This window comes from Ornithodoros turicata, unplaced genomic scaffold (assembly GCF_037126465.1).
Source record: "Ornithodoros turicata isolate Travis unplaced genomic scaffold, ASM3712646v1 Chromosome12, whole genome shotgun sequence".
Taxonomy (NCBI): Eukaryota; Metazoa; Arthropoda; class Arachnida; order Ixodida; family Argasidae; genus Ornithodoros; species Ornithodoros turicata.
Genome location: NW_026999301.1, coordinates 1,803,879 through 1,824,001, shown reverse-complemented (window position 1 = coordinate 1,824,001; position 20,123 = coordinate 1,803,879). Strand labels below are relative to the sequence as shown.

The window sequence follows — 20,123 nt, the reverse complement described above, 5'->3', positions numbered from 1 at the left end:
CCTCTTTAATCCGATAATCCAGATTAGGCAAAATGGGAATAGGCGAAATGGGATGTACCCAATCTCAAATGATATCGTTATCTGCCCCGATTTGTTGAAAACGGGAGGCGTACGCCTTTTTTGTGACACTTATGCTGCTCATAATTGTCACAGAAAAGGCGTACACCTCCAGTTTTCAACAAATCAGGGCAGGTAACGATATCATTTGAGATGATGGTTGGCTAGGAGCGTGCGATGTGGTGAAGTTCATTTTTAAGAGTGTAGGGGACCCATGTAAAATAGTGTGGGTGCACAGTGGGTGCAACACTGAGATAAAAGGTATCTAAGGTACGTTTGCAAAGATAATTGTTTGAGGCCTTTTTGATAAAGGAACTTCTGTTGCTGTAACCATTGAAGAGATAAGGTATCTTGAGGACAGAGTAAAAGCATGAGAGTAAGCTACTCACCACGGGGTCGTGTTTCCCATCTTCCACATACATAATCGTTTTATGTTGTTTAACCTGTTTTTATTAGACTTGCCCTGTGGGACGAATTTTCTCTAAACAGTTCTTCCAAGTTCCAAACCTAAATCCTGCACGAACTGGTCCAATCAGCCATTTTAAGTATCACACGTATTACGTGTAACTATGTGAAATTCCCGGACACAACGTCGTACAATAATTTAATAACGTCATACAAGTATTTTTGTTTAATTAACCATTATGAGATGTCCTTGTGCGCGACTCGGCGCTCTTCAGAAGACGACCGCATGCGTCGCCAAGTTCACTTATGTTGCGTTGGCGGAGTTTGTTCAGAAGAAGGACGGCTATTTTCTCATCACCGACCTTGTAGTGCGGCCACTTGATGTCATCACGACGATCCGGTACCCTAAAACAACAAATATAAACTTTTATTCATAGGTGACAATAAACGAGTCGTAGGCATGCCTTGCCTGAGCATGTCACGAATATTGTCGATGAAAGATGAAAGTAGAATTTTTTCTGGGTCTGAGCACCCGTTAGGTGTGGGCAGAAAATGCGGCACAGGAAAGGGTTGCGCAAACGCATCAGTAGTCGTAACAACGCATCATATCAACCGCCTTGTGTGTAATACTTTTGTAAATAAATTTCCGGGATCAAGTAATCTTGCCTTCTGCCCCTGAATGAACTAAAATGGTAGGGCGTCGCTGCCACAAACATCCCAGTGCAATCATTGCATGTATGACCAGGGCGATTAAGTCACCTGCTTCGGGGTATCTGATCCTTGGTACATGCTACAAACATTGAAGAAAAATACAGGCAGGGATTCTCCCAGCAGCCCCCTAAAGCGGCCCCAAAATCTTGCAAGGCCAAGAATGCCATAAAAGCAGCAGATATGGGCGCTCCCCCCCAGACATGAAAATCCAGGAATATGCCTGAGTACAGGGTGTCTCAAAACCAAGTACATACCCACGTCAACTGTAAACTGTACGGCAGAGGTTGATACAGTTTTATACACTGTCATTTTAGACGCAGTCATCCTGAACTGAGCTTTCTTTCTAATGGGAAGGCAGGGGGTGTGAAACATCAAGTAGTAGATAGTTTCGCTAGAAGAAGAGTGGTGCACATCAAATTTATTAATTATCGTGTTAAAATGTAATTTTATGTGAAACAAGAAAATTAACCTTTCTACAGAGCGTATATGCTTTCTACCGTTTCCATTGCTAACGCAATCCTTTCCTCCCATTCCCGGATACTTGGGTTTTAGGCTCCTCCCGTTTGAGGCACCCTGTACGAATTATCGCATTCGATCGACGCCCTTCACAGCACAGACTTTTTCTTTTGAAATCGTCAGTGCATATGGAATGGATTACACTCCTACGGAACGTCCAGCCTTTCTTGGCAGCTGGAGCTGTCCACCTCGACGTGACCGTTCCACAGTTTGCGGGCCTTCACAGACAAATGATACTACCTGCTCCTATACGACCACAATTTCCGCGTTACCGCTTTGCTGAACAGGCAGTGGTAAATGTAACACCCCATAGGTGTATTGTGTGGGTGAGGGTACGCTTTGGAATCTTCTTGGAATGAAGGACGCATGCGAAAAGCATCCGCAAGAAATGGCCTCGGCGCTTCTCCTCTGACTTTAACAGATGCTCTGCGTAGATATGATTGCAAAGCCTCCGGAAGCCTACCATTTGATGACTTGTGGGATGAGCATTTGAATTGTGCTTGGGGATGAAAACAAAGAGGACAAGTGCTAGTGCTGCAGTGTACGACTTTTCATGGATGACATAATTGGCGAGGGCCATTAAAATCCTCGTCAAGTGTTCGCAGTTCACAGAATGTTACCACACACTTAAAAATGAACTTCACCGCATAGCACGCTCCTAGCCAACCATAATCTCGAATGATATCGTTATCTGCCCTGATTTGTTGAAAACGGGAGGCGTACGCCTTTTTTGTGACAATTATGAACAGCATAAGTGTCACAAAAAACACGTACGTGCGATAGGTGCAGATCACCTAACACACATCACATATGCAGGTTGAGGTTTGTAAGTGCCTCTCTTATCCCCCGAGGACGACAAGGCACCCAACTCGATTGAATTTTCAGGGTCATCCAAATGAGGTTACAAGTCTGCTCATTTTTATGGAAATCGGAGATTCGTTAGACTGTGCACTGCCGGAAAGTTTGATAATGGGACCCATTACCACAGCCTACACTCTTAAAAATGAACTTCACCACATAGCACGCAACTAGCCAACCATCACCTCGAATGATACCGTTATCTGCCCTGATTTGTTGGAAACGGCAGGCGTACGCCTCCCGTTTTCAACAAATCAGGGCAGATAACGATATCATTTGAGGTGATGGTTGGGTAGGAGCGTGCTATGCGGTGAAGTGCATTTTTAAGAGTGTAGCAATACGAAGCAAAACAAAGCTTCATAGTACAGAATTCACACACTCGTTCATATACAGAATGTCCAAGGAAACGTGTCATAGAAGAAAAAGAAAAAAAAGCTACGCCACCTAGAATCATGCCGTCAATGCCATTTGTCCTCACTGGGTTTTCACTCTAAAAACTGAACTTCACTGCATAGCACTCTGTGCGCCAACCATTGCAACGAATGATAGGGTTTTCGCTTCTCATTCGAAGAGAGAGGGAGGCGCACGCCTTGTTGTGTCAATTATCGTATATCCCAATTGACACAAAAAGGTGTACGCCCCCTCTCTCTTCGAATCAGAAGCGATAACCCTATCATTTGCGACAATGGTTGGCTCACAGCGTGCTATGCAGTAAAGTTCAGTTTTAGAGTGTTTTGCCGTCTCCTGATGTGAATGTCATGTAACGTACGTTTAATTATACCGGGTGTTTCAGTTAAATCCCCAGGCTAAATAATTCGCGAACGGGTGCACCAATCGACGAACTTTCTTTTTTACAAGTATCTGTCCCGCGCACCGTGTGAATGAGTGGGAGGCGCTCATTTAAATAAGAATTCAAATAAACTTCAGCGCGCATAGCACGCTCTTCGTCAACCATAGTCTCGAATGATGTCATCTGTTGAAAACGGGAGGCGTACGCGTTTTTTAATGACAATGAACATTATGAACAGCATAAGTGCCACTAAAAAGGCGTACGCCTCCCGTTTTCAACAAATCAGTGTGATAACGATATCATTCAAGACGATGGTTGACTAGGAGCGTGTTATGCGGTGGAGTTCATTTCTATGAGTGTACCGCTAAACTGTTACGCGTCCATCGAGCGAATCAAGCTACATCTTTCTCACCCACTCTCGGCAAAGACAGCCCACTTCTGGATGATGCGTCGACTCATGGAGAGGGTGTCGTTGTCAACTTGTCTGGTGTACGCCAATCCAAAGAAGTATCCGAGACTGAAGAGGGCGTCTGCATAGTGAGTGGCGCCGCGCCACTGCGTAAAGTGGTTCACGTTGATATTCAGTAGAGAAGGGGATAAATGGTAGTCGAACTCGTAAACGAACACATTTCCGCCGCTTCTAGACACGTAATCTGCCATCATCTTCACGGGACATTTGACCAACACGTCGCCAAGGAATCTGCATGCTTGGATATAAGAGTCTTGATATGAAATACCATTCTTGCGATCATAGTAGTACTCGAAGACGGAACCGAGACTTCTTTGTGAGTAGTATTGCAATACAAGCCTCTCTTGGAATACTGTCACGAAGGCCCTCGGGAAGCGGTTCACAGACTGCAGGGACCAGGAATTAAAAAACTGTCTCAGAAAGTATTCCCCTTCGTTTGCTGTGAAGCCAATCAGTATATCTTTGTCCATTAGGTTCTCCCTCTCTGCTTCGTTATGGTTGCTCTTTATCGCTGTGATATAAAGTTCCGTATCGAGATCATAATAGGACGGGCCAAATATACGTCCGTGAATGCCATCAAAGTCGTCTAAGTTGGACAATATCTCCCAGGATGACGCGTTTTTCAGGCAACTGAGCCGCTCCTCTTCGGACAGTGAGATTCCGTGGGAACCGCCGAAGCACACATCGCGAGCGAGTGCTTCGAATTCTGCTTTCCTTGCATAAGGAACGTGCTCCGTGACGAGGAAGGGACTTCCACCTTGCATGATCGCCCTCTTGATGTACGGCCTGCTCACCGGCGACAACATGTGCAGTCCCGCTGCGATGGCTCCGCTGTCCACACCAAGAAGAGTAAGGGTGTCCTCCTTCCCACCGAACACGCGAGCGTTCTCATATATCCATTGGATCGCTAGTAACTGGTCCCACAGTCCCTGGTTACCTTGAGCTTCGTGTAGTGTAGTTCGTAAAAATCCAAAAGCGTTCAGCCGAAAGTTGGGCACAGCCACGACAACCCCTCCGAAAGCGGCCAGGTACCTCGCGTCGTACAAATCGTCCGCATTGGAGCCCGTGGAGAAGCTACCGCCGTGCAGGACAACCATTACCGCTCTACCAGCTGACCCACCGTGTGTTACCTTGGGTGCGTACACGTTCATATAGAGGCAGTCTTCGTCTATGGACACGTTACTGGATCGGCCGAAATAGTAATCTTGAGCCCGCTGCGGGCAACGGGCATTGATGGCGGTACCGTCGTGGACGCCCTTCCAGGGGTAGGCAGCGATCGGGTGGGAGAAACGACGTCCATTGCGGGGAGGCAGTGCATACGGGATGCCATAGAAAGCGCGAACAGTGACTTTGTAGACATCCAATTGGACACCCAGGATGTCCCCAGTGCTGGTCGTGACAACGAAACTGGTCTCTCGGTTTGCAAGTATACCCTTCAATTTTCCTCTTGGCTGCGAGAACTTTAGTACAAGCAAGACGCCTACGGCGAAGACGGCACAGCACACTGCATTGAGAAGGCGATCGAGAATGTCAAAAGTAGCCGTACAGCAATTGATCAGGCCGGTATATAAGCACATCCGGTAAAACGAATTAGTCCCAGTTTATCCTGCTATGCAATTGTTATATACAGTCAAACTCCTTTACAACGAAACTCAGGGAACAGCAAAAAAAATTTGCAGTAAAGGTATTTTCGTTAAAAAGGATGTCCATTATTGGACCTATAGGGCTCCAGCGGGACCGCAAAAAAAATTGCTGTAGTGGTATTTTCGTTAAAAAGGTGTTCGCTATAAAGGAGTTTGACTGTACTACAATGGCGCATTGAAGACTCCCGCGTAGCCGCTCAGGAAGTGTGATATATGACGCACGTGTATGTGATTAGCTTTACATTCATTATTTGGAATTTGCATTTGTAATGAACTGTTTGAATTTGCCTAAGACGATCCCGGAAATACTAAGGCACGACCGAATGATTGTCCTGCGAAAACATTGCAATGTAACATAGGTAAATCCTGCCATAGTTCTGTACAGAGTTCTACTTATCGTCGCAACAAGACTTTGACTAGATCGGAAGCACTGTATGATGCGATGAAGGAAGCTGCTGGGTTAACAACGTGATGCCAGTCATCTGAAAACAATAAGGCTCATCCTGCTTTTTTGGAACCGTTATCGGGAGCACCTCGCTAACGATACGCCGCTTGAAACGATGAAAGGCACACTTATTAGTTATTACAATGCAGACATACTGAACTGTTTGCAGAACAATTGAGAAAATAATTTCTCCCAAGAAAGCGGACCTATTTGTTCTGTATGGGATAGGAGAACAACCAGGAAGCCATGCAGTGTTCCGTATTATTGATATACAGTAATAACTGAAATATTTGAAATGTGTCGAAAAAAAAACAAAAAAAAAAAAAACAGAAAGCCAGAAAGCGGTGGGAATCAAACCGCGTACTGCCGGTCAAGTGGCGTCTGCTTTCCGACGACTCACCAAGGGGCCTTGTTCAATTAACGGGATGAGAGAGTGAGAGAGGGTAAGACAGTGAGCGTGTGCTCACTGTCTTCACATTCTCTCCAACGGTTTTGCTCAGAAACACAACGTAATGACGAGGCAGCGGCGTCTGGTGAACGTGATGGAAAGCAAAGTAACGTAACTGTTCTCTCATGGTTGATGTCCTTAGGCACCTGAAGGCTTGTGTTGTGTTAGTATGTGCATTTCAGCCTCAGAAAGTTACGCTCCATCATACATAGGGTGTCCCGACTAAGCGTATACAGAATCTTAAAAAATAGATATATCTATTTTTCCCGAGATGAAATCTATTCAAAATATATTAGATGCTGAAGAGCACTCCTTAGGAGGGCAGTAGCAAACTCCTAAGGCAATGTCACAATTAACTTTCGACAATTGACTTTTTAATTATAAAATCAACGAGGTTGTCCTAATGGAACATCTGGTCCCTTCGGTCCCTTGATCGTGCAAGTGTCCTGGCGTTGCCGAACGGAAGTCGGCAGCACAGTCAGCAGCCTGTAGCACAGCCAAGAAACACTTCACAAGCATATACAATTTTTCTTGTCGCGAAAATCAACCTCATATCGCAAAACAACCGCGAAATGAAAGTCAGCCACTCCAACAGGAGTGACAACATGCGTCACTTCCGGGGTCTGCTATGGCGGCGCTCACCAGGGGCCTAAAAAGTGCTCCGCGGCCGAATTTTATATCGTGATTATGGCGGCATTTCAACTAATGTACGTAAATCTAAGTCGAATTCCGGATTGTTCTGGTACACATCGCAATATGAGGCAAACAGCTTTGCAGCTTATTTTCGCTTCCGTGGTCCTTTAATAAGACATTGCATACTGCATCAGCATTGCTTCCCAGAATATACTGCAATTGATTTCATCTAGTAAAAAGTGATATACCCATTTTTCAAAATTCTGTACACACTTAGCTGGGACACCTATTGCTACGCCTTCTGCTGAGGTCAGTTATCCAAAGTGCTGTAGGTTTGCTGACGCCACACTTATAAAGAACAAATACCGTCAAATACCTCGTGACACGTTTGCATAGAATATAGATTACGTTGGTATTATACCCTTTCCTCCTAGCCATCTCGCTGCAGGTCTATCTCGTATGAGTGAGACGAGGCGGTAAAGGGTCAGTGTATCGCTAATTTTAATCGGGAGCATTTTAACGCATAAGGTCAGTCAGCATCTTTGTGTAGCAGCGGTCCTCTTCGTCTGATAGGGCCTCCAGAAAGACGCATTTTGTTGCGTCCCGTCTCGTTGTTCCTTCAGCTGCATTTCTTCATGGAGTGTCTATGGTTGTTACATGGCGATGCCAATCACGGACACGAGTGAGGTTTAATGCCACTTACTTGCTCTAGAAGGTTCTGCGGATTTTTTAAATGTTTCTATTAGAGATGGGACGAATCCCGAATTTTCCGAATCCACGGAAGGTTATGCGAATCCGCGAATCTTACGAATCTCGGATCTTTTGAATTCCTAAAGAAGAGTTTAAAAAGTCAGGAAAAAAAACGTTCCTACAGAAAAGTGTTTTGAAGCAGAATTTTCTACCTCTCTTTAATGAAAAACAAATGAAATAGTAGTCCACTTTCAGGGGAAATATACCCATATACAGGGTGTTCCAGAAAACGTGTCATTGAATTGTAATAAAAAAACTACGCCACCTAGAGTCATGCGATCAACGGCATTTGTTCTTACTGGGTTTTTGCCACCTCCTGATGTGAATGTCGTGTAACGTAAGTTTAATTATGTAAATTTTTGCGAGCTTAAGTCGGAAATTTGCCAAGTACAGGTCAGCTTTTTACCCCACCAATGCGTAGAGCGTGTTTAATTTACTCAAATTAATGATAATTGACGGGGATATTCAGGAGCTATCCCATCGAAAAAAATAGCCGAACATCATGCTCTACAGACCTCCCACAGGATAGCGCACGATTAATTTTTTCAGCGCAATCTTTGTCAGTCCGACGAAAGGAGGTTGGAAACCCAGCCCACCCCGGCATCGCAGAAAGAGATAATACAGGCATGGCTTATCGCGTCCGACTTTCGCTGGGATAATCCTTTCCCTCTCCCAATTTTAGGAACCGTTACTTTTTCTACTAGGTATCTTCGATTTGGGTGCACTCGTTGAACTAGTTCCCGGTGGTGCAGCGCTTCTGTATTCGTTTTGCCGCTCGTGCCTTCTGCACTCTCGTATTCGTTATGTAACGGTGCAGCACTAGTTCTGCACGAGTTCACGACCGGGCTGCACTTGCTGGATAGAAAGTGCAGTACGAGTGCACGCGGAGCAGACGACACGTCTGTAACTCCCCCCTCCCCTTCGGCGCAAGTCAATAGAATGCATACGTCGTCAACTCGTTGTAACTGTCGGAATCCAGCAGTTCCAATTCTGCTTACAGGTACAGAGCCATAACAAACACTTACACCAATGACTAGTAAAGCGAATGAAACACAACGCGCACAAACAGTATACATGAAAGGAAAGACAAGCGGAGAGAACATGATAGTGGACGCAGTACGGACGGCACCTGCACCTGCACTCGCTTGTTCGTTTTGGAAGCGCTAGTGTTGAACCTGCACTTGAACTGTCTCAGTTGGCGGCACACGCTCTTGGCACCTCATCGGCACTCCCCTGAACTAGTGCCGGTGGTGCAGGCCAAATAGAAGATACCTACTATCACTCTGTGGGCTGGCTTCGGAACCTCCTTTCGTCGGAGTGAGTGCGGTTGCGCTCAAAAAGTCATCGCCCGTTACGGTCCGGTGCTCCGAAAAGCATGATATTCGGCTATTTTTTCCGATGGGATAGCTCGTGAATATCACTGTCAATTATCATGAATTTGAGTAAATTCAGCACGCTCTTCATATTGGCGGGGTAAAAAAAGTGATATTTACTTGGATTTCCGAGTTCAGTTCGCAAACATTTACATAATTAAACTTAGGATACATGGCATTCACGTCAGGAGGTGGCAAAAACCTAATAAGAACAAATGCCGTTAACCGCAGGATTCTAGGTGGCGTAGTTTTTTTATTATAATTCAATGACACGTTTTCCGGGACCCTGTATATTTCTCAAATGTAATTTATTTTACACCGACTACAGGAAATACATTAAGCTCCAGAGTCCGAATTCTTTCCGTAAAACTGAGAAACAATCAAAAGGACACACATGTTACTTTTAAACTTGTATTATAAGAGTTCCTGCATGAACTCTCTCAGTCCAGAGCAATCTAAACAAACAAAGAAGAAACCACAGCTGAAAGTTTTAAATTATTGCAGACTTTTGTTCAGAAACACCAGCATTCTCACCCGCTCAGGGTCTAGCGTTTTTTTTAATTTTTTTATCAGCTATGACACCTGATGTGCTGAGTTTTTATGACATTGTCGGTGGGGGCGTGATAAGGAACTTTCTGACCAGTTTCCTCAAATCGGGATATTTTTGGTGCCAATCAATTTGAAAGCCAAGCAGGCTTTCGGCGCACTCCGGAAGCGCCAATTTTAAAAAGAAATAAACAAACGCGATTCAGTTCGCCGTTTTGTGCATTGGGATTCGGATTTACGAATCTAATCCTTGCCTGGGATTCGAGGATTCGCGGATTCCGTTGGCCCGTCCTTAGTTTCTGCAGAGTCGAGCAGAATTTTACGGAAAAGCCTAAAACATTCTCACGTGTCTCTTCTCTACAAACGAACGGTTTCAGCTTAGGAGTTCACGCAAGGGTTTGCGATATTGCCATATTTGTCATATTGGGTTGACGAGCTCTACTCAAGTTCTCTAAACGATGATCTCGTTAAATCGGTACAGTGTATGCTAGTTTAAATGGAGAGGAGAGATAGACTTTGCCGCTTATCGCTGCCAAAATAATCAACATCACACTCACCAAGCACAATGAGCATGTGCCTAGCAAAATCATCTTCCTTCAGTTGCGATGGCATTCCTGCGATGGTTCTTCTCTAGTCTGTTCCATTCAGAAGACAGTCCATGTGAACGTGTTGTTGTTGCTCCTCGAGCATAGGAACGCGACATCAGCACAAGTCGTCGTCTTCCTCAAATGGTGACTGTCGTCCACGCGGGTAAATAAATAAATAGGTAATTGCAGTAGATTTATACGTAAGGTCATCCAAGCCGTTTTATTCTAAGAAAGACATGGCATGATTTCAGAACCCAGAGCGAGTTTGGATTAATGGTTCCAGTGCAATTCTTTTACAAAGGAAATTAGGATATAATGTATCATAAAGATAGTCAATACACAGTTAATCAACGATTACGATAACCATGCAAAGCGAAATATAATGAGATAATATTTACACCGAGAAGGTGTCGTACACACACATACCAGTTTTTACCTTGCAAGGTAACAACCGGAAGAAGGAAAAAGGTAAATCTGCAAAGCGGCGTAACTCGGAGCTGACCGCAAGCCTACACTCCTTGAACTCATTGGTCGTTCGGTCGAGCTTGGCCCCTGTATAACTTTTAACACTATTATCTAATAATGACTGCGACGAAATTTGGTCTAGAAGCGATTGCATACATAAACTGCAATTTTGAACGCGATATCCCAAGCAGGTGTTATCTCAGCTTTAGTCATTAGCTTTGCTCCTTAGTATTCCAACATGCAAAAATGTCTTGTCCAATGCAGCGTTACTGTGCACATGAACCGCCTGCAACGTTGCACCAAGTGGTGTCCATCCAGCTATATCGTCATCACTAATCGCGAGGCTCATAATTGACATCATCATGTAGCTATAATGTAGCTACAACTTATTATACATTATTCATTATTGTCTTGAGGTGACAACGGCGGTGATGGAGGTCCATGGCTCTGTATTGCAAATCGGCAGCTTCTGCGGTTTTCTGATCCCCATTATTCCTCCGGCTGCGTACAGCTGAACGATGATTTAGAGGTACTTGCGAAAGAATTGGTATGAACGGCTCTCCTAAAGAATCATATGACTCTTAGAACGAGGACGCTCAGTATATCTATTAATTAGCGATGAAAGCACATTCATCACACCAGTGCAAGGGTCGCAATTCGTCAACCGATTACCAGTCCCGTATGGAGAGATCTTCGTTAATTTATTACGAGGCATATGAGACGTACTGCAGATGCCACTTACAATACCCTATACAACGGTGTTATTTCCAGGTGATGAGACCAATACTCGCGCCAGTCCTTGCTCTCCTGGTCATTGCATGTAAGTGGACTTGCATCCCACTCTACGTCATTGCTTAAAGTCGTGTACAACGTCTCATAGCGGAATCGCGGGATGTCATTCATTCCCCTTTGCCCATTTCTCAGATTTCACAAGGTCAAACGTGATTCCAGGCTTCAGTTTGTTGTAAGTACAACACGACTGCCTTTTCGCGATACGTCATGCTGTTGTTTTTGGCATCATTACGGTCGTTTTCAAAATGCTGCTTATGTTTTAGAGACTACAGAGGACATCTTAGTAGTACGTACGGACGAACACAGCGTGAAGACAGTTACGTTAAACGTCTATCAGGAGCACTTCATGAAACAAGCGCCTATGTTACACATACCATTACGGAGGCCACATATTTGTTGTTGAGAAGCGGAAATATCCCAAAGTGGCATGAAGGATCGACAGTCGGGTTGTACCCTACGGCACTACTGGATCTTTCCCGGATGGAGAAATACCTAAACGAATTCCTCCAGCGGTGGACGAACCCAGGCCAGTCCTCCGCAATACTAAACGCATCACCGACTCACATGAATGAAAAGCTGCAAGCGCTTATAAGCGAGCTGTGGAGTACATTAAGCGCTACTCTAATGTCTCCGAAGAAAATTTCTGCCACACGACGGTCTGCTAAGCCAGTACTGGATCTTTCCCAGATGAAGGAATATCTAAACGGATTTCTCAAGTGGTGGGTCAACCCCAGCCAGTCATCTGCCATACCAAATGCATCACCGACCGACATCACTGAAAAGCTACAAGATGTTATAAGTGATCTGCGGGGTACATTAAGTGATAAGCCAGTGTTTCCGAAGAAAACTTCAGCCGGAAGACCACCTGCGGCAGACGTTAGCAAGATTCTCAACGCTGTCAACGTGATCATAGAAAACAAATTAGGTGATGTGATTGAAGAAATTAAGACAATGTCTGACGAACTGGAAAATACAACTGAAGAGCAAGCCGAGCAAGTGAAAATTATGCTCAAGTATATTCAAGAAGTACTGGTACGTACCCGGAAGGATGTGCTGGAAAAGCTTGTGTCATTTAGCCTTTATTCTGCTCACGCAAAAGACATTGTTAGAGCAAACTGTGAGAAGCTGGACGAGTACATCAATGAACGGAGCAAGTCCCTAAAAAACTCGTAAAAGTGTACATGAAAATATGAAATCACAGAGTAACGTCAAGGCAATTGACCTCAATTGTACAAAAATCACAGCTGCATTAAAAGGCATTGAGCATTAGGCACTCTTTGTAAGGTGAGTTATCCGCTCTAGATAGGTTAGGAGAACTGTTGAGAAAGCCTGAGCTACACAAAGCATTTCAGCCGCTGTGTCGCATTTGTTTTTCTGTGTCGCTCAGGCCGCGCAGACTTGTGCCCGTTACTCCCAAAAAGTAACGGATTACCGTTACCGTTACTCTTCTAGCAAAAGTATAATTGATTACCGTTACAAATTACTCAACCCGAAATGTAATTGAGTAACGAGTATAAAAGTAACGCGTTACTCGGGCCATTACTTTCAGTTCCCACAAAAACTTGCGCCCCTGTGTGCTGCGAAAAGAAAAAAGAAAACCCAACACCCAAGTGATTGGGACACTGAAATAGCGCGAAAGACTTGTGCGTGAGGAGGAAGCAATAATATGTTGCATGTCTGAACAAATGAGCCACATAACGTTGCTTTACACACTAACCCAGTCACGGCTCAAAATTGTGGTCCTTAATTTTGCCGTATTTTCGGGTTAAGATATCGGCGGCTGCGCTGAAGACCACTCTACAGCAGCATTTGATAGAGATGCTGTGTTGTAGGTCTGAAAAACACTTACCGCATGATCGGGTACTTGGTGAGAACTGACAAGGAAGTGTTGCTAGGAGAAGTTAGGTATACCGCCTCTGGATACCGCGACACAACACCATTCCCAATGACTTGGACCACGGGCATGTTGAAGCTGAAGTATTTCTCTGTGTCTATCTTTTTTGATCGTTCGTTGTTCGTTTGCCGACTCCAAGTCCTTTCCTCAGTGCGATTACAGCGTCGAACGTAAGCAGAAGAACCACAACTAACAGGGACCAGACTAACTATGCAACCGATTGTACTACGACTTCTTATTCCCTGCAGACTTGTGCCCGTTACTCGAAAAAGGTAATTGGTTACCGTTACCGTTACTTGTACGGAAAAAGTAATTGATTACCGTTACCAATTACAGGACTTCAAATGTAATTGAATAACGAGTAGAAAAATAACGCGTTACTCCGGTCGTTACTCTGCATTCACGCAAATTATACCCGTCTTTGTGTGCCTAAGCAAAAAAAAAAAAAAAAAAGAAATAAAGAAGAAAAAAGGAAAGTTCAACAGTGGAACAGCTGAAATAACCCAAAAATATGTACGTCTACTGTAGTTATCGCCCGGGCAGACGTTGACCCGATTGTGGAAGATCATGCGTGGAACTTCCCCAGGACTCACTAAACCTCAAAAGCTACCACAAAGGTACCACCACACTGGTGTAGGAACAGATTAGGGGGAGAGACCCTGAAATTCCAGAACAAAGGCTGACAGCACGAAGATCTTGACTTGGGGCAGAACATCTAAAAGATGAGTTAGTCTCTGCCGGGAAAGTAATCAATTGCTGAGTAATCGATTACTCAGAAAAGTAATTGATTACTCGAAAAATTACTTTGACTTTAAAGTAACTGATTACTCGAAAAATTACTTTGACTTTTAAGTAACTGATTACTCGAAAAATTACTCAAAAAAGTAATTGATTACAAGTAACGCAATTACTAGTAACGCGTTACGCACGAGTCTGAATTCCCTGTCAAGACGCTGACCCTTTGAGGGCTCAGGAATAGGAAACCTGAGGGACTGACAATTAGTATATCTTTGGGAACTTCCACATGACTCACTCGATAGAATTCCTGAGCGTGACCTACCGTAATCAGACACAGCACGCTGATAGCAGGAGTAGGGAGATTAGGAAGAGGGGCCAGCATAGAAATCCAGAACGCTTTTACGATGGCTTCGGCTTACGACAACAAAATAGCCCAACAGAGACACAGGAAATTTGTCACAGAGCATTGTTATTTTGAGTCAGGCTCTACCTCAAAAGTAACTGATTACTCGGCAACTGATTACTCAAAATTGTAATTGACCACTCAAAAAGTAATTCATTACACGTAACATAATTACTTGCAACGCATTACGTACAAGTCTGCACACAGGTGGTCCAGCACCAGGTCCTTGCACATCTCTCACACTGTCAAGACGCAGTTGAAGTCTCCCACAAGAAATGTAGAAGGTGGGTTTAACAGGTGAACATCAAGATAGGCGAAAAATGCATTGTCGGGGAAAGATGAAAGTCACTGAAAGGGTTAGCCAGCTGTAGGAGTCGAACCCACATCTTCTGGACTGCCGATCCAGGGCTCTACCAATTGAGCTAAGCTAACACGCCTTCTCAGCGACTTCCAGGGTGCGTCATCTGAAGGGACAAACCAGCCACTCTCTCTCACTCATCCTCCTTTCACTCATACATTTTTGCTCACTCATACACACATTCATACGACGGGATCGACGCAGGCGGCAACTGTTGAACATGAGAGAACATCAGTTCTCTCATGTTCAACATCTGTTCTCTGTCTTCATGTTGTTTTCTGTCTGTATACATACTTCAAACGTTTCGAGTCTGATCGATTCTACCTCTTGCACTGTGGTAAAATTAGTTTCCTGCAGAACCAGAATGTCTATTCCGGCAGCTGCGGCGAAATTATTTACATGTGCCTGCTTATCAGGTTCGAAATCCCTGTACGTTGAGAGCGCATACTCGAAAATCCATTGCTCGAAAGAGGAGTACGAGCGGCACAGAAATATCGCCAGTCGATATGACCCATATTATGAAAAATTGCAGTGGCGATTTAGCGGTAAATGCGAGAGAAATGCGTTAGCATTAAGAGGGCATACCAGCTCTCCGTCCCAATGTATTTCCTATGGAACAGTTTTTATGCTTTTTCTCGGTAACCGCCGCGCAGATTTTGACGCGGGTGGTTTCATCGTAAAGAGGAAGACCAGATGAAGAGCATTACGCTACCAGATTTCTCATACATGTTGTATGTATTTTACGGCGACGTCACGAATGCGAAAAAATACACAATTTTTCCCCTTTCTCTTTGAACAGGTTTTATTAAACTTCTATAGACATTTCGAAAAAAAACTTTCCATTTACTTTCTCTGGAAATATTTCAGGAACCGATAGACATCAAATTCATATGTCTACCACTTTCCGTTTTTATAAAAAAAGCATGAAACGTGAGTACGGATAAATACCGTCTCAAAGCCCGTAAACCGCGTCATTCTGTTTCGCCCTCTAGCCGTAGCACAGAAAAACCGCGCGGAACATTTTGACCGTATAGGGGCGCGCTCCTGGAGTTTAGCGCAGAGTTTAGCGGAACGACGCCAGCGCCAATTTCTCCCCTATCGACGGAAGGCGAAACTACCGTCCCGTGTATGCCGGAGTGTGCTGCTGGGCGATTCCACGCGAAATGATCCAGCTGACCTGCTCAGCCCCCACAAAACGATCCCGAATTTTTACGAAAATTTTTTTAGCAGTCGCTAATAGTACAAAACGACACACCACGAAACATTTCTTCCCAAATCTCAATGTGGCGGGTGCTAGACACGAGCAAAGTTCGCAGCGCTGGCGAAAACCGTGCCTGGCGTGAACGGCAGGTGCGGCTCATAGAAAGCCCCTAGAAGTGTGTGGTTTTCTTTTGCGGTTAGAGGAAACTATGCTCTACACAGCATCCAAATCCCGGCTGTCGTGCTGTAATCGGTGCAGGTATACAAAGGCCGGAAATTTCGCAATTTTCCTCCTACTTCGCGATTTTTTTGTGGACAATCAAACCATTAAATTTCAATGAATATTTTTTCCTGCCAAGGCTCCAAGGAATACTTCAACAGGAAAAATCGCCAGACACGTCACGTTTCATAGTCATTGCAGGAAAAAAAAAGAGGAAGTATGCGATTTTTCAAAAAATTCGCTACAATCGAGCGTAAAACACGCAATGAAGAGGTCGGAGGATACGCCTGAAATCAACGCAGTTATATAGAACGAGCCTTCCTCTACAACATATTAAAAAATCTCGAGGGTGTTTTTTCGTATACAGGAAAAAATAATTTTTGTAGTAGTAGAGGGTATTACGACCACAGTGACCCACGTTGCATGTATCCAGTGGGGTGCTATATTTGTTCCTTGGGCTCCTGTTTTAATTCCTTTTATATTCAATTTTTCTCTAGTGTGGTTGGGTTCTAATGAGCAAGCAATATGCTGTGGCACAGACTTCTGCAAGGTTACCATAGTCTTTGCTTCTGTAGCATAACACGCGTATTGCAATCCTGGGTGGTTAAGTTTATGGCGTTGTTTCCGGTATCCACGGTGCCGGCAACGGAGATTGGGGAGTAGCGGTGATGGGCAGGACTAAGTAATACTTTTTGTCGTGTGAGCTAAAGCCCTGCGCGGATGAGCTTTTTGACATCCGCATCCTATCCGAAAAATCCGCGTCTCCCACGGCACGCAGCAATAGTTCAGTTTCTATGCTCGATATATCAGGTCTATTGTCCAGGAAATAAAGGTTATTTCCCGTCAGCACAAAACAAAAAAAAAAAAAAGAAAAAGGAAAAGGCCAACAACAACAAAAAAAAAAAGCTGTCACCAAACTTCATCCGCACGGGCAACTTCCTGACTTTCGTTCTGACAGTGAAAACCTCGGAGCGGCATAGCTTTTGTAGCGAGGACAGGTCCTGAGCGTCCTATCATCAACTTGTGCACTCCAGTCCAATAAATGTATCCCAGTGCAGTGAATATGTCTCTAAACCCTATGGAACGTAATTTCAGTGGGGCTTTAAAACGACAGTGTTGGCACGAGACTGTCCTTTTAACCACTGAAGTCAATAACACACCTTTGGCTTCCACTTGAGCATCATTTATTCAGTTGTTAGAACATTGCTACAGAAGAAAGCAAATGTTGATATTCAGATAATATAAGCCACAAGTTTATTCGGTCTCACTGAGCTCATTGAGGAGATATGTAAAGTAAAAATACTCTAGCTCTGGGATTAATTCTGAAAGAAACGAGTCATCCCGAGTGACTACCGCAGTCTGTGTCTCCTTCGGACTGTACACAAACAAAACACCCCTGGACAGGTTGAGAACATATAACTGGACTTGGATTTGAGTGTAGTATAGCATTGTTGAAGTGATACCTGTCCATCACACAGCTCTAGATATTCTACCAAACATCGTGCACCATCTTCAAAAAATAGCGCTCCTGTGAAGTATGCTTCCACGTTCTCCACCTTGCCGAATCCACAAAATAGACGCAACATTGCCATAGCTAGCAAAGCACGGCGGCACAACGCAGAAGTAGCCGTGCACTAGCTTTCGCTGGAAACAGCTGCGCCTATGGCGTGGCTGGCGCGAGACTAGAGTGTACTAGAAAGGGAAGTACTTCTAGTACACTCTAGTACACTCCTTTCAGTACACTCTAGCGAGACGGTAATTACTCCGCCACTGCGAGTGGCGCTGTACGCAGTGAACTTGCACGCCACCTGGCCGAGGCGTTTCACCCCACGCGCACTGCCTCTCTCCTCTTTGCTTTCATGGACAGCGGACTTAGGGCATGGCCGAAATTCTACGGCCGAAAGTCTTAATAGGCCGATAATCCTCTAATCCCCAAGTGTCTCTTACGGCCGAAGATGTCTCATAACGGCCAAAAGTCAAAATGTGTATTGTAACGTGCATTGACATGCAATGTTGCTGCCAGGTATGGATATACATTCCAGAGGGTATAAGCCATGCAGTGTGCCCTTAGGGCCCTTATCATATATATAAACATATTGTGTGACAATCAGTATGTTATCATACCACAATTCAGCATATTGTGTAATGTGTACACCCCAAAGGTAGTGTTGATGTTGATGTGAAGCAGCAGGCTACTAGGTGGAGTTAGCTGCTTGTGGAGAGCTAGATGGACATCGGCTTTGTTGTGACGTTTTTTGGAGACATCCTACAGTCATTGGCCAAGAAGGAACACCTATCTCAGTCGACGTCAGTTTATTTCCATTCGCTTTACAATGGTACAATTCTTGCTTCTGGAATGAGTAGACCTGCAATAAGCAAAGAGCAACCGTGAATAGGTTAGAACATTAAAAAAAACAAAAAACAAAAACAAAAGAGACAGGCATTTCACTCTACATGGCTGGTTTTAATGTGCACAACCTGCATACATGTTGATATGTGTCTGTTATTTCATACAAGGCTAACAAACCTTCATCTAGACAAAAAAATGAAAAAATGTGACTTCCTGGTAAACACAATGCGTAACCATGAGAGGAATTTAGTTGCATTAGTTCGTTCACTTAATGGAAACATGTGAATATGAAACAGTGATACATTACAATTCACGAAATGATGCATGCATGACTTTCCTTTTCTCGTTTCTTCTTATAAAAGTAGTGCACGAATTATCTCTCGTGCACTACTATAGACAATTTTTCACTTCACAACAGAACCGTATGATACAATTGGTAATCTTAAAAGCTCACCTCTTCCGGGTGTTGTTTCCAATGCAGCCCCCAATAGACGGATTATCTCCGATGAATAGAAGGATAACCATTGTGTCGGGTACACCACTATAGGGCGCTACGAGCGACGCCTCACCACTAGGGGCCGCTGCTGTCGCATTCCGCGGATGACGTCGTTGCTCCTTCGGGGAGCATGGTGAGAGATAGCGGGACGCATTGGATGGCGATGCGAAATAGAGCGCCCCCTTGTGCAAGGCTGTGGTGGCGCTGCGGGCGACAGGACAGACGCTCTCGGTGGCGGCTCTCCACTGCGTTGTTATGGTCTCGTGACCGCGATACGCGGCGTCGGCGGCAAAAGGGTTTTGGGTCCAGCGTTGTGTACGAGTCTTTGAGCGAGTTTATATTAATCTCACTCCGTTTATTGTTCAACTGATGGTTGTTGTTTGAGAGCTCTATTGCTATGCTATATACGGCATACGACAATATAAATAAATACATATAAACAAAAGGACGTGCACGATAAATTACGCCACATTATTATAGCTTCCCGTGTTGCTACACTTTGCATTATAAAGGCGCCTTTCGCGAACCAGTCCGTTCACAAACAGCTGTGTGCATCCCGTCGTGTATATATTAGACTTGGATACTTTCTTTTAATTGCCTAATAACGCTCTTGCGACTCGAGAGCGTATATTAGCAGGCTCCAGCCTCGCGCAATATTATTTTGGTGATGGTGCATATGTTCAGACAAGGAGCGAGGAAAGTTTTCCCCTATTTGCTTTATGTATTTATTCACATCATGTATATCATTCTCACATACTAGTTTAATTTAATCGCGATTAGTAATACTGCAGTATATGCAATTTAGCACACTACAGTGCTGTTAAGATATATTGTAAGCACCTTACTGCTGCAGAATCACGGGGTGGATATCAGTAAATTTTTAGTGCCTTCTTTTCTGTGGTGGTCACTGTCACCAATAGGGATTCAGTTAACTGTTGTGACAATTCCAATGTAAACAGTCATCTGCCATGCTGGA

At 44.3% G+C, this 20,123-nt stretch overlaps 2 protein-coding genes across 3 annotated transcripts; one reads left to right on the top strand and one right to left on the bottom strand.

The window, feature by feature from the left end:
* Positions 1–644: 644 nt before the first annotated feature.
* LOC135371751 (acetylcholinesterase-like) lies at positions 645–10,372 on the bottom strand. The gene is made up of 3 exons (XM_064605720.1): positions 10,202–10,372; positions 3,750–5,310; positions 645–867 (listed from the first exon to the last, which is right to left on the bottom strand). The coding sequence occupies exons 1-3, from the start codon at positions 10,254–10,256 to the stop codon at positions 693–695; spliced, it is 1,791 nt and encodes a 596-aa protein (XP_064461790.1). The 5' UTR covers positions 10,257–10,372; the 3' UTR covers positions 645–692.
* A 667-nt stretch (positions 10,373–11,039) lies between these two features.
* On the top strand, positions 11,040–12,757 carry LOC135371756 (uncharacterized). Of its 2 annotated transcripts, none has more exons than XM_064605725.1 (4): positions 11,040–11,225; positions 11,468–11,516; positions 11,621–11,660; positions 11,752–12,757. In XM_064605725.1, exons 2-4 carry the CDS (start codon positions 11,471–11,473, stop codon positions 12,659–12,661), a joined length of 996 nt encoding a protein of 331 aa, XP_064461795.1. In that variant the 5' UTR covers positions 11,040–11,225; positions 11,468–11,470; the 3' UTR covers positions 12,662–12,757. The 2 variants fall into 2 exon arrangements, with proteins under 2 accessions (XP_064461795.1, XP_064461796.1); XM_064605726.1 differs by having other exon boundaries at positions 11,040–11,243.
* Positions 12,758–20,123: the final 7,366 nt, after the last annotated feature.

Excerpts from the sequence above, each read along its gene's own strand:
- LOC135371751 (XM_064605720.1), bottom strand. The coding sequence starts at position 10,256 with ATGCCATCGCAACTGAAGGAAGATGATTTTGCTAGGCACATGCTCATT. Across the intron at positions 5,311-10,201 it reads GCACATGCTCATTGTGCTTG|TGTGCTGTGCCGTCTTCGCC; the intron begins GTGAGTGTGATG and ends TTCTCAATGCAG. Across the intron at positions 868-3,749 it reads GCTGTCTTTGCCGAGAGTGG|GGTACCGGATCGTCGTGATG; the intron begins GTGAGAAAGATG and ends TTGTTGTTTTAG.
- LOC135371756 (XM_064605725.1), top strand. The coding sequence starts at position 11,471 with ATGAGACCAATACTCGCGCCAGTCCTTGCTCTCCTGGTCATTGCAT. Across the intron at positions 11,517-11,620 it reads TGCTCTCCTGGTCATTGCAT|ATTTCACAAGGTCAAACGTG; the intron begins GTAAGTGGACTT and ends CCCATTTCTCAG. Across the intron at positions 11,661-11,751 it reads ATTCCAGGCTTCAGTTTGTT|AGACTACAGAGGACATCTTA; the intron begins GTAAGTACAACA and ends CTTATGTTTTAG.